Raw genomic sequence first — 14,276 nt, 5'->3', positions numbered from 1 at the left:
GCTGCTGGCTTTAGCACACAGGAAGAGGAGAGGTCAGGCTTAGGCTTGGCTAGGAGTTTCCGCTACTGCTTCGCAAATATGCCCTACCCGTGGCGTACTCTCTCCCAATTTAGGCAGATTGTAATAAAGTAGAGGGCATGTTGCCAGGGTCCAGCTTGTAGGATTGGCGTTGGAACTGTGGCTGCTTCTCCAGCCCCTTCGAAAAGGGGTTCCTCGCCCAGGGCCTGCAGGAGGAGATCATAGGATCCGGGAACGCGTCCAGCGCACAAGCTGCCAGGCAAAGGGAGGGGCGACTGCTCAAAGGTCAAGCAGCCTCTACCTGCGCGCTCTCCGAGCAGGGGAGGACGATCTCCGCTGGACACGCGGAGGGACAGCGCAAGTGAGGAGGGGGCAGATGCCCCCTTCCCAGTTGCCCCTTGGCATTATAGCGGGATGGATTGGGCCTTCTGGGTGAGGTTAGCAAAAGGACAGGGATCCAAAGGCACTTGGCGCCCCTCCCCCACATCATAACCTGAGTGTAACATTTCACATATTTCACTCGGAGCCTCTGAAGCGCCCCCCTCCCTCCCGCCCGCCCGCTGAAAAGGCACCGAATGAAACGCTCCTTCTTAATAGTGTGTCATTTTTACACTTGTCCTTTGGAAATCTCCAATTACAAGTCCCAATACCACGGCACATTTAAGGAGCGCGGAGTCTTTTTGTTCGAGCCTTCAGGGAGCAAACCCGCCACTGAGAGAATACGAAATTAATCCACTCCAGCTATAGAGCGAGAGGATTATGTTCTAATCCCCTTTGGGAGAGGCTCTGGATTTTAAGGATCCGACATTAAAATGTTTACACCAGGCGTAATCAAAATAGTGCAGCTTCTCCATATGGCCCCGAGATAGCAGCGCGGCATTGGCTCCGCTTCCCAAACGGCTCCCCAAAACAATAACGCGGCGCACCGGGCATGGACTGGATGGAGAGCGCGCCAGGCGCTGCCGATCCAAGCAATTCCACCCCTTTGGGGAGGGGGGAAGCGCCACACTCCCAAGTCCAAAACAGCAGGGGAAAGAAGTGAGACCCCGCCACCCCCACCCACTTATCCGCACAAGCTTGAGCGCTGCCCCCGAGAAGCCAGGAGCCTCTTTCCATGTCCACCGGGACCGTGCCAAATCGCGCCGCGGAGCTGCAGATGCTCCCACCTGCGCCCGCCCGGCCCCGGCGGCCGTGACTGGTCCAGGGAGGCCCGTCCGCTTTGTTGTCCCTCGGCGGACGGAAGAACAAAGGGCGGCAGGCCGCGGCGAGCCGCCGCGCCGGGGCTTGGACGGAGGATCCCCGCTTGGGCGTCCCCAGCAGCCCAGCCGAAGAAGCGGCAGGCCGAGCGGCGGAGAGGCGCCAGGGCTCTCAGAGTCCTCTGCGCGCAGCCAAAGGGCCCCGGGGCGAGTGACGCCTGGGGAACACGCGCGCCGCGTCTCCAGAAAGAAACGGCGAGATTGACCTTTAGACATCTTTTAAGCAAAACACACGCAAGAGTGACAGGGAAGAAAGAGTCGGGTATAGATTCAGGAGGCAACACCTTCTGAATTTCGTTTGGCTTGTTGGAAGACTTCTAATGAAGGTCGGTCGATGCAAACTAAATTGTACAAGCTCACACAGCTTAAAGAGCAGAAGCCACGAGGGAGTTCTTCGACATGAGCCCCACTGGATTCCTGGTGTGCATTGCCAGGTATGGATTGTAGCCTAAGGCAGCAGTTCGGGGCACAAGACCCACCGAACTCATTGGGAATTACTTCCGGGAAAACAAAGACAGGATTTGTTCTGCTAAAGACGGGAGCACTTTCTCTACAGTGCTCAACAGGATGTGCATTGGGAGTGCTACTGCTCAAGTCCTGCTGCGAATAAATGGAAACGCAGGTTGCACAGAAGTAGTGCTTACTGGATCACTCCCTTTTCCTGTTAATCATTAGCCCCAATTTTATGTAGCTGCCAGAACAGTGTTTCTAATTTCAGTGAAGGCATTTAAAGCATAAAATAGCTAATAAAGCAACTAAATAGTACCGGACCTCTTGGTGCTATTGCAATTAAATTCTGCAGATGGCTTTACACATATTAATCCACCAGTATGGTTTTGTATGGTTTTGTTTTTTTAACAAGCTGCTATGTTCCAGTGCAGTATCAAATAATTTAATAAATAGGTAATAAGGATTTTTTATAAAGTTAAAATAATTTAGGCACTTTAGAATCTAATGCTTCTTTTAACTAAAACAAAAGAACAAAAATATGTTGGCCCTGAAAAGGAATGTTTTCAGAAGAACAATAAATTTCCAAAGTATTAATGAACTTAGGATGCAAGATCAATTTTTGTCTCTTAAAAAAAAGTCAACCTGAAATAGTCAATTTCCCCAGATTACTATATTATAATTGGCATTTAAAAATTGTTCAAGACTAAAAAGAAGACAGCTGAAGAACAAAATAATTTTCAGAAACAACCCAGATGTGAAGACGTTTGCCCCAAAATGACAAGGTATAGAACTTATGGTCCATTTTCAGATGGGATACCTACTGGTGGACCGCCAAACCACATCAAGCACTGTTGTTAACTAGAAGCAATAGGATTTGCTTCTAAATCAGTAACTTTAAGATCAAGGTGCTATTTAGTTTAGAATAAACTTTTTAGGGCTCCAGTTGTAATCACACTTAACTGGGAGTAAGCCCCACTGAATAAGATTTCACTCCTGTGCAGGGCATAGTTTAGGATTACGCTGTAAGTCATTTTGAAAATCTATATATACAACCAGCATATTGTAAAATGGCAAGAATTAGAAGGGTGGGAGAATGTAAAGACAGTTTCAATGAACTTGTATAAAAGCCTAAAGAATAAAAAAAACATTCTTCTACAAGATGTAGACACACAGGGAACAATCTGCCCACTGCACATGTAGTATTCACATAGAGAAGATTGCCATAGGCTCCGAGCTGTATACAGAAATACAGGTGTGAACACAAATGCACAAATGGGATAGTAAGGGGAATCAAAGGAGCATGTCTGCCTCCTATATCCCCATCTGGCACTTTGTTTTCTGTCAATGTTACTCAGCATGAGAAACATGTATCGGGGCAAAAGGAATGGTTGGATGGGATAAGGGAGGTGTGCACAGACCATTAATTGCATATTTGCATTGTCCCAGTATGTGAGGGAGAGAGGGAGAATGGAGAGACAGGACTCTACTGAGCCTTTGGGAATACTCTGTGTGTGAAGACGCTATGTCCATGGTCTCGATCCTGCACTTTGTTTTTATTTTTGCTACTGTTATGTACCTATTTGGGAGAATTTCTTGCAACTATGTTTTATCAAATGTATCAAATGAAATTAATTGTTCCTCAGTATAGTTTGTAAAGCTACGGATAGTTTACAAAACAAAGTAAAAATGCAGAACATAAGCCAGTTAGATGCTGGAGAATTCCCTTGATGTGTAGACAGTATTATTTAAAGAAAAATAGTCAACAAATAAAATAAGTAATATTCACTAACATGTAGTCTGTAAAGTAACGGTTATAGAAAACAATGAACTCTAAGCTCATGCAGAAATTCTAAGAATATGTAACACACCACAGTTTTACTATTTTTGTTCTTTAATATAAAGATCAAGTGGAATTTGACTTTTGGCTGCATAACTGGTGAAATTTAAGTTTTCAAGAACTTATTTCCACCCATCTGTATCAAAAGCAAAAACTAAAGAATTCCAGCAACTCTGTTCCTGACAAACTGGCCAACAAACAGCTTCAAAAATGAATTTATCAGTGATGTACACAATAAAATTAACTGTGCAAAAGTGCAAAAAAGGACTATTTAGCATTAAAGGGGGAAATCTACCACATGGTGTATGCATAGTCTAGATTTCAAGGGTAACTTGCATATAAATTCAGGAGCCTGTTATTTCTTCACACTTACACATATTGCGTATGTTTACAGAGAAAGCATTTCCTCTCAATATTGCTGCAAACATTGAGACATACTTTTGCTATATATACTTGAAGGCATCTACTGAGTTGTGCTTATTTTAGTAAACTCTGGGTATTTTTCTCCCCTACAGCAAGCTCATATAGTTATTTGCTCATTAAAACAACTTAGATCGTACTGCAGAGCCAACATACACTATAGTTTTGCCCCATGACACTCTGAAAAATGTTGGTTCTTCCTTTCTAGTGCAGATAAAGTTGAAACAATGCTTTTGAACTGTGCTAAAAACTAACAGTTCACATGGATTTAACATGGATGTGGACAAAGTTAAAAGCCCCTCTCATCTGCTGCCAGGTGATCATGTATCAGCAATGGCCAAGAACTACTTTTAATCATCTGCATCTGGCACAGAAACTGTGACCATTTTGGATAAAGAGTTTCCTATAAGAGTCTAGATTTGTTCTTTTGTCCTCTCAACGTTTTACAGGAACATGAATGAAAAATATATTTATAACGTTTTTGGTAAGTGATGATAGATGAGCTAAGGCTGGGCCAGAAAAAATGCAGCTTGCCTGCCAATCAAATTTCTGTCTTGTGCTTTAGAACTTACACTCATGGCTGCCTATGGGGTTGCAGATGATAAAGGTACTACTGTCACTTGAAGCAGCCCTAAATGAAGTGGTGCATTGGAAAGGTCATTTCACATCTGCTGTATGGTACTAAGGCTGCGATCTTGTGGGGATAAACCCCAGCGAACTCTGTGGGACTTACTTCTGTGTAGAAATGCATAGGATTGTACTCTTAAGTAAAGACCCCTTACCTCTAATCAGAATATCATATCTGAAAGTTACAGAAATTTTAGCTTTTACCATTAAAGTGATGGTGGTGAATTAGTTAGCCACCATCTTCTAAATCATGAACACTTCTAAATTTTAAAACGAATATACCAATTCATACATGGCCATGAACTATTGTTAGTTCAGTCTTAGTCACATAAAATTGTGACTGAATAAACATGATGAACACTTTCTCTCTCTCTCTCTCTCTCTCTCTCTCTCTCTCTCTCTCTCTGTGTGTGTGTGTGTGTGTATTCATTATAAAACATCCTGAAATAGAACATGGAAAAAAAAAATCAAACTGCTAGACAAAAGCACCTGTCTTTCTATTCTTTATACTATCTTTTCCCAGAATCTCTTGGTAAGTCTGCCTTTATTATTTAATCACTGCCATTTTTGCCTCTAAGGAACATTTCAATATATTTTAATGTGGATGTTAGTAGCAGAGTACAAAATAGATGCATCATCTCACATAAGAAGGGCTCATGGGTGTACAAGTTGTGGGGATGTCCATTGGCTCTGTGTGTACCCCAAATAACGAGACAAATTGAAGTGATTCTGCACTAGCCTCCACCTAATTCAGTCACTGTCAATAAGCAGCCAAGACTTCACTCCTATGCTATGCTTCCAGCTAGTCAACACAAAGTCATGTATAAAAGTATTTTCAGTGGTTGCCACAACTGGACAGTTCTGCCAGCACAAAGACTTTTAGTGGCCCAACCAAACTTCCTCACCCTCTCTTCTTTCCGTGCACACCCTAAATCTGCTCTGGAGGTGAGTGATCCCTCAGAACAGGGAACTAAACCTCAATGAGCTAGTGAAACTGTTTAGCTGAATACTGCCCTAGGTTTGGGGGAAATGACGAACTTCCAGATGTTTTTCATTTGGGCTCATTTTCAACGAATGGAGTTGTGTTGGTAGGGGGAAGGAGAGGCTGGAATGATAGCTTAGTTGATGTTTTCTGAATTGTTTCAAACAGCACATTTTCAAATAGCCCTACACCAGGGGTCAGCAACCTAAGGCCCATAGGCCGGAAGCGGCCTGCGGAGGTTGTTTGACCAGCCCACAAGCCGCTCCCGAACCAAGCTGCCTGCTTGTGCGCTGCACTAAACCAGTGCAGTACGGAGCGGGGACTCACTTCCGTGGTGCCGAAAATCTCATCTGTGCATGCGCAGACGCTGAAAATTGTGGGCACTCACACATGCGCACGGTCCGGCCCACAGAGGGATCTCCGTGGGACCAATCCGGCCCAGGCAACATAAACCTTGCTGATCCCTGCCCTACACTGAACTAGAGGGCTCTCCAGTCTTCAGGATCGACTTTTAAGAAGTGCAAGGGCTGAAGCAGGAAAGTGCCAGGAGAGCCCTAGTGGGCACATGGGCCACATCTCTACATCTAAATCTGTGTTGCTAAAAATTGCTGAAGCTTGTCCAGAGGGAAATTTAAAAATTCACAAATCTTCAAACAAAAAAACCAGACAAATATTTCAATCATGTAAATATGCGTAGCCATTTAAGTAATTATCCAAGGAGGAATCACCTATTTCCTGCTCTGCTTGCCTTCCCCAATTCCTCCATCTGCCTTCAGGATGGACAGTCCCCACAGCAGTGTGCTAAGCCAGCTGTTCCTGCAGTTCTGTCCTGCCTTCAAGCTGGAAGCCAGAAAGACAGGAGGGAGCTGGAATCAGATAGAGATGGATGACATCCATCCCTCACTCCTCTCTCTCTGCTAAGAAACGAGACAGAAACCTCAGCTATAACCTGGCACATCACACTACTGTCCCACTTTCTCTTTGGCTGCACAGCAGTGAGCTACAGTTTCCCTAGAACAGGAGCTCTGTTGAGGCTACAGGTAAGAGCTAGACATGGATGTAGAAGACACAGAGCTCTGCTTTGCTTGCCACCTTTCAAAACTGTCAGCCACCTGGATAGCAGGCAACGGAGTGGGAAAGATGAGCCCTCTGAAAAAAATGCCACCCAGCACCCAAAGAGGAGGATGGGAGAAGCTAAGTGAATGACTAATGAGACACTTACCTTTTGGGGTGGCAATACCTATGTGCACACAAGGGGCAAGGGAGCTAGTAAGTGGCAGACACCTGTGATGAGCCTGGGGTGGAACAGACAAAGGCAGGGGCGCAATGCCACTGCAAGATGGGAGGTGTTTGTGCCACATCTTAATGAGTGCTGCAAACAAGCTTGGAAAAGGGCCAACATGCAAGGTACCAGAGGACCAAGAAAGCAATTTGCATAGGATAATTACAATGTTGCAGCTTTCTACAATAAGTATCATACACCTGAATAGTTACTAAATGTTTTTCTTTCTTTATTACAGTATTTCCCAGTAAATCAACCATTAGACCTTTCCCTAGCCGAAGAAGAGTTCGCAGTCAATTTATGGATTAAAAAAAAAAAAGAATGTTACAGAACCCAGAATCACTGGGTGCACTTAGTGCAGGTGCAGAGTTTCTTATTCAGTCTGCATAGCACACTGTCACCTACCATTTTGGAAAAGAGGGGGGAATCCTTAAAATATCTAAGCACATGTGTGCAACTGACATAATTTTAAACTTAGGGTTTTGCTTTTAAAGCTCAGAGTGGGTGTACCCTCTGGCACTAGTATGCCAACACAGCGGTACAAAATGAATTTACTCTCTGCGGGCTCCTATAAATTAGTCCAAAGTATTTCATGGGCACTTGTGCTGTGGCACTGGGAAAGGGGATGAGTTAAAAGGGCAGGTTTGCTACCTGGGCAGTGGTGCAGACTTGCTTATTGGACAGCAGCTGACCATTTTAAAATTCCACACCTTCATTCTCCTATCTGGAGGAGAAAACAGAATTGTTACGACAGGAGAAGACTGATGGGAAGAGATCCTCCTGCCAACTTATTCTGAACAGAACAAGAAAAAAAATGGAGACCAGGAAAAAAGACTTGGGAAGACAGAGCTTATGGTTCGGAAAAATGGGAAGATTTCTTTTGGGGGATGGGCAGCAGAGGAAAGCGTTAACTGGGGGCATCTGGGGGCATGAATTATTGGAGACACTTGGGAAGTACATGGGCCAGCCAGATTTCCCTGGAAACTCAAAGATGATAGCTTTCCCCCATTTTCCTCTAGCACCTGATAGTCAGAGGTACACTGCCCCTGAACACGAGCTTTCCATTTAGCTGTCACAGACAATAGTTGTTCATAACTAATCTTCCACAAATTGATCTTATCATTTTTAAAAGCCTTCTAAGCTAGCAGTCATAACATCTGCAACAGCATATTCTAAAAAGGAAAAAGAAATCTTTCCAGGGAAGAAATAATGTGTGCAATACTGCTGTGTGAGGCTGCCTGAATTTGTTTTTCCCTCTGGCCTTTTTTAAACATGAGAAGTTGGATCAGGGGGAGCAATTCAGAGCATGGCCTTCAATGGCATTGCAGCAAATCAGTCAAGAGGAGTCGTTTTTAGAAGGGGAAATAATTTGGGGAGGGGATGTTTGGGGCTCAGACCTCACCTCTGATTTGTATTTGGTGCGTGGTCTTGAGAATTGTTTGTCTCCATCTTTTGTCCAGCACTCTCTTTCCAACAGTGGCCAGTCAGATGTCCCCTGGGAATCTTACAAAAAAGGAACAAGCCAACAGTATTCCCCTGTGGCTTGTCTCCAGAATCAGGAATACTGCCTCAGAACATGTAGGCTTGCTCACATATCATAGTTGATAGGAGATACTTTCATGAGAGAGCAGCGTTGGGAGCCACAGATGGAACCAAGAGGAAAAGTAGTAGGCCTGGCTCAGCAGAGTGGGACTTGTAACGCCCCTGCTTTTTAAGAGACACCAGGAACTCCTGTGCAGAGCCTATGCTCTGCATGCAGAAGGTCCCAGCTTCAATCCGTACTGCTTCCACTGAAAAGGATTTCAGGTGGCAGAAGAAGAACCTCTGCCTGGGACTTGGAAGAAGCAGAACCCATTTGCATAGTGGTGAGCTAAAAAGGCCAGTGGTCTAATACAGTGTAAGACAGCTTCATATATCCCTGTAAATTTAGTGGATGGCCTTGTTTACTATTTCTGAATCACCATCAAGGGTTGGAGTCCAGATCTCTGGTGTTCAGAAATAAAGCAGTGCTTTACAGATCACACTTGTTGTAGAAGTTACTGATTATTCAATATTCAGCCCCACGTTCAAACCAACTCTTATTATCTTTACACTATCTGTCAGTAAATGACCACAGAACGCTAGGAGCATACTTCTAAACTACAAGTTAGTAGAATTGTTATTCAGAAAATTAATGAAAATCATGTTTTAAACATTTATGACATAGAAAAATAAACGGATCAGATAGACAAGTTAATAATAATCAATTTGCTACAATTATGCAAACTGAGATGCTGCTGATTCATAGTTTTAGACACCAAAAAGTACTACTAGTTATTGATTTTTCTCAAGTGATTTATCAATAAACAACTTGCCTCTTGAAATGAACAGTCTGGGAAGAAATTTAGGAGCTAAAATTGAAACAGAAAATTATGAAATATTTATTATTATGAAATAAGGCGATGAAATACAAAGTTTTTTTTATATAAAGTTGACTGCAGTTCATTAGGTGGCTACATTATTGTTGTTCTTAAAACCTTAAGAACATTTATCAGATGTTAAACACTATTTAACCGTAATAAGATTTCAGCCACACATGATTCTAACACTAAAGAAAATGAAAGCATTCCTATGTACTTTAGTTTTACACAAAAAGTAGTCAAGCTGTGAAACTTGAAAATGACCAGAAATCTCAGTGTACATGTGCTCTAGAGGTATGGCCCTTCTCTTTTCCTGTGCCAAATGCAGAGTAGCATCATGGGAGCCTCTGAGTTAGGCAACAACAGCACAAACTGTAAGGCTTCGCCATAGGTATGGGCAAAAGGTATCTACACATGATCAGTAATTGTTGGGCAGGAAGGAAAAAGAGGTAGCTGCAGTGGCTGTGCAGGGAGAAAGGACAGTAGCAAGGGTTGCAAAAATAGTAGGTAGGAATGAGAAGACAGATAAGAAATTGATTAGAAGTACCGGCTGGGTGTTTTGTGGCATTTACCCATTTACCCAAATGAAGGTTTTGGGGAACTCTGGCTCTCTCTTTTACATAACATTATAAATTATGCTACTGCTGTATTCACTGAAACAGGACTGAGACTTCAGTTAAATTAAATGTAACCAATGTATGTAGATTTTGCATTAGTTAGGAATGCTATTTTGTGTAGTCTTCTATCACATCGGTTTTCTTCAGAACAAGTGGGCATTTCTTAACAAATATCATGTTGAATAACCCCAATCCCTCACTACAATTTCAAAAGTGACAAAATGTAATTTTACATAGTATTTTCTGGAATAATGAAATTTGGCATGAACAACTGCGCATCATTTGTTTGTTTTTGGTCAGATTTTGAAAGTGTATCTTCATAAAGTGGTAAATCTAGTAGTCTGATACTTAAGGTATCATGCCTATATTTATACAAATTAATGATGGAATAAATACTTAGCAGTTCAGTTATCTAATATTGTTCCATCTGTGCTACAATAAGCTACTTTGTTATTCCATATCATATTAAACTGTCAGAACAACCCTGAAAATGTGAAGTCATTTTTCACACTTACTTCACAGAATGTGCAGTTTCCCCCTCGCCCCTGCAGCACACCCACCAGAATTCACAAGACTAAAACCTGTCTGCTGTAAAACATAGGTACAAAGTTTTTCCCTTTGAATCCGAAGCCTAGCTGAAAGTTTCCTTTTGATCTCTAACAACTGCCAAGCACCTTCTGCTTCCTTCAGCCTATTGAACTTTAGGAGAAAATGTGAGTTAACCTAAAACTTGTCTAGATTAACTGGTATGGGGAAATGGGAAGGAGTAATTACACTGAATGCAAGACAGATGACAGAGAAGTATGGGGTATCTGTTAAACTATACTTTTCTCCAGGAAGAGATTCTCCACCACTTCTCATTTCAAGTGTTGAAGCTACCATTAATGCCCCAGAATTAACTGCTTTTATGTTAAGAGGATCTTAACGACATTTATTGTTTCAGCAATCATTTTATACAATTGCTGTGCTGGAGCTGGACTCTGATTACAACCGCATTTGTGAACAAATGATACTTATTATTTACCAAAACATGCTTAGTCTGAAGCCCTGGAAAATGTTGTCTGATCTATATATACAGCAGATTGCTATGAGCCTGTAACTCTCTTCACTGGCAGTGACCTGGTCTGCATCTCACATTAAACCATAGTTAAAATAAAGTATGATTTAAGGCAAACAAGCAGTGTGATGGTGCACGCCAGTGAAATCATAGGCATTATATGCTTGTCCTGGTCCTGCTATGCTGTCAGGAAACAAGCCATGATCTGGCTTGTCCTGTCATTCAAACCCAGGCATGGGGTTTGTTTTCTAATCTTGTAATCCAAATGGGGAAAGTTTTGAAAATCACCCCCCACTGCCTGAATAAAATGTTCACAAGGGTGGGAATACTTCTAAACATAACTGGTCAGGCTGATACATCTTATTTTCCCTTTTGTTACATTTTCACAATAAAAATCCTTTAATACGTCTAATTTACTGCACTCAAAATATACTTTCTAAAACATAGATCAATCTTTTTTTATCAGTGTATTATGACAGATGGCGTGATTGATTTGGACATGAGTCACCCAGGTTCATCAGATCTTTGACTAACCAGTATTTTATAAAGTTGTGAGGATAAATTAGATGAAAACAGTGGGGAACTTCTGCAATCTGTACCAAGCGCTTCCAAAACAACAAGGCTCACTATCTCACACAAATGCCAATACAGGACACAGTTGGCAAAGTTTAGAAAACCAGTTCAATTATTATATCATTTATTTACATCAAACTTTTTTTAAAAAAGATTTTTACCTGCAAGATTGTCAATCTCCTTCTCTTGGAGCAAGCTGACAGCATCATCATCTCCTTCCAGCATGAGCTCAGTTTCAGCATTCTGATTGACAACAGCTTGGCTTCGGAAGGTTTTCTTTGACTTCACAACATCTTCCTCAGTGCCTATAAAAAAAAGGTTACAAACATTTTAGAATTCTGTTAGGTCTTTAGATCAGTCTCAACAACCTGTTTTCCAATACAAAGCAAATTAGGCTTGCCATATGTCAGGAAAATTCCTGACATGCCCTGGGTTTCGGATGTATGGCAATGCGATGGAAAAAGCAGTGAAAACAGCTCCAAAAGGTTTCCCCCAAAAAGCGCAACAATTTTGGGGTCTTCCTAAAAAAAGATAAACAACAACTTCGAGTGTCAGGAATTTTACTTTTTGAAATATGGCAACCCTAAACAGATGGAATCTATCCACTGATACAAATATCAATTATCAAAAATACACTTCAAAACAGCCTTTCCAGAACTTTTAATGCATGGGGATGTGTGCTCTTAGAGAACAAAGGCATGGTAGTAAACTTCAAAACAGAAGGCTGGGCTCCAACTTGTTTTTAACTAGCTTGTCATTGCTGGCAGTAATCCTCTCACATCAATCTGACAATGCATTGTAGCAGAAAGGTACTGTACTAGACACGCAGGTGAATGTGGCAAATGTGCTGATTAATGATGTAGACAAATCTTTCTGAAATCAGTTTTGTTTTACAATATTAAACATACATTTATCTGAAGGACATATAAAACTAGCCTGCTTTGGTTTGGTAGAAGCTTGTTGGCTTGGCTGTTCTTTAAATTTATCACTCAGTTGAGTATACCTCCGTTTGCCACAATATACCAGGCATTTATCTAAATGAAAGTGTAGGAGACCGAAAGTTGCCCTTCAATCACTGTATCCTTTATGAATTAGAGTTCCATTTATCAAAATTACAGAAAGAAGAGGTAATGTCTCAGAAGGCTGTCTCATTACAAGGCTTATAAACACTGCCCTTACAAAGAAGTGGTTTAACACCTAACAAATCAAAAATTGATTGGGAATAGAATTTATTTGAGATAATCTATCTTCGGAAGACATGCCGTACTGAGTGCACTTCTTGGCCTCAGTACCCATTCATCAAGAAATTAACAAGCAAGTTCCACAGACCACCAGACTTCCTTGGATTCTGAAGTACGAAATATGTTAAAAACAGATCTGTCACAGATGTTCTAATTGCATACTCCTGAAGGTTTTTTGTTTCCTTAAAGGATCTCAAAAGAAAAGATACAAGCTGATTATTTCTAATTTCTCTATAGCAGTGCACTGGCAAGATTGCAAATATGCATTTGGAATCAAACTGTACTTAGTATTGTTAGCATTTCTAAAATATAATAAAAATAATTTTATTTATTCTAAAATAATACAAATACCAGGGAAACATCTAGACAGTGCAATCTATCAAGGACTGGGGAGCTGCAGAGTGGCAGATTCCAAAGCCCAGTCAGCTGCAGCCAGCCAAGGCAGAAGAGGTGTGTGAGTGAGAGAGGGAATCTTTCCTTTTTTGCTGCACCATCTGGGGTCCTCAGGAGATTTGTGGAGCTTTGGATCTCATACACACAAAGGCTCTGCCATTCCGCCCTGACATGCCACATTTGAGGTCTTCAGGAGTGGGGTCTTCTATCAGCAGTGGGAGAAGAAGTGTCAGTAGCTTTCTGTCTGCTACGGCACTGCTTGGTTCTTCTGCCACGGCAGAGTCCTGCCCTGCTAGTGAAGAGGGGCCTATGTACCATCCTAAACTCATTCTAAAGACAGAACCATCGTGGGGTCAGGACAGCAACTTAAGTATGCTTATTTAACATGTTTCATTAGAGGTAAAAATATGAAAGCAATTTAAAAATCTCTTCCTTGTAGCTTTTACAAGCTGCCAGCTTCGACAAAGATAGTATCGGAAGATTAGGAAGCTACGAGAAAAGACCCAGGAAAATGGCTAGGAATGTTTTTCTTGATTATCCTGGATTTTTTTGTCCTTTCACTATCATTCGTAAGACAAGGTGATGATCCAGAATGCAACCCTGTTGATAGTATGAGAATCCAGTCTCTAGGTTATATCACAAAGTGCTTTTGCGAGTACCCTTTGTTTCAAAAGCTGCTATGAGAAACAGGAGTTATTGTTTGAGGGACACAAGCACTGAAGTCCCTTAGACCTGTAGACCGGGTTGTGTGGTTCTTTGGATCCAAACCATGGGCTACAAGCTCACGAGGTATCTTTTGTACACATACGTGACAATGCACAAACTGGGGTGTCTCCCCCCCCCCCCGTTTCCTTACCTAAGGGTATGCCCCACTGAATGCAACAGGACTTACTCCTGAATTGGCATGGTTATATTTGCACTGCAAGGAATATGCAAAAGAGGAGAAAAGCAGGTCCCTCATACTGATTTTTACTCTCTGTTTGGTTCACCTAAATGATTACAGATGCTAGGTTCCTTGCAGTTTATTCTAGCCTTAAAACTTTGACCTGTGTACCTGTATTTAGGACCTTACGTAAGGACACTGGTTTCCTGTTTGAAACCTGAACTGGATAAAAATCTACAAA

The 14,276-nt window shown here is 42.0% G+C and overlaps 1 protein-coding gene across 4 annotated transcripts in view; it reads right to left on the bottom strand.

Annotated features, from left to right (window-relative positions):
- NBEA (neurobeachin) overlaps window positions 1–14,276 on the bottom strand; it is a 361,495-nt gene that overhangs the window by 148,025 nt on the left and 199,194 nt on the right. For all 4 annotated transcript variants that reach the window (XM_028726491.2, XM_077927142.1, XM_028726499.2 and 1 more), the window contains one exon: window positions 11,680–11,823. In XM_028726491.2, coding sequence (XP_028582324.2) covers window positions 11,680–11,823 — 144 coding nt within the window. The remainder of the gene's footprint in view (window positions 1–11,679; window positions 11,824–14,276) is intronic.

This window comes from Podarcis muralis, chromosome 4 (genome assembly GCF_964188315.1).
Source record: "Podarcis muralis chromosome 4, rPodMur119.hap1.1, whole genome shotgun sequence".
In the NCBI taxonomy this organism is placed as follows: domain Eukaryota; kingdom Metazoa; phylum Chordata; class Lepidosauria; order Squamata; family Lacertidae; genus Podarcis; species Podarcis muralis.
This window is presented reverse-complemented; position numbering and strand designations above follow the sequence as displayed.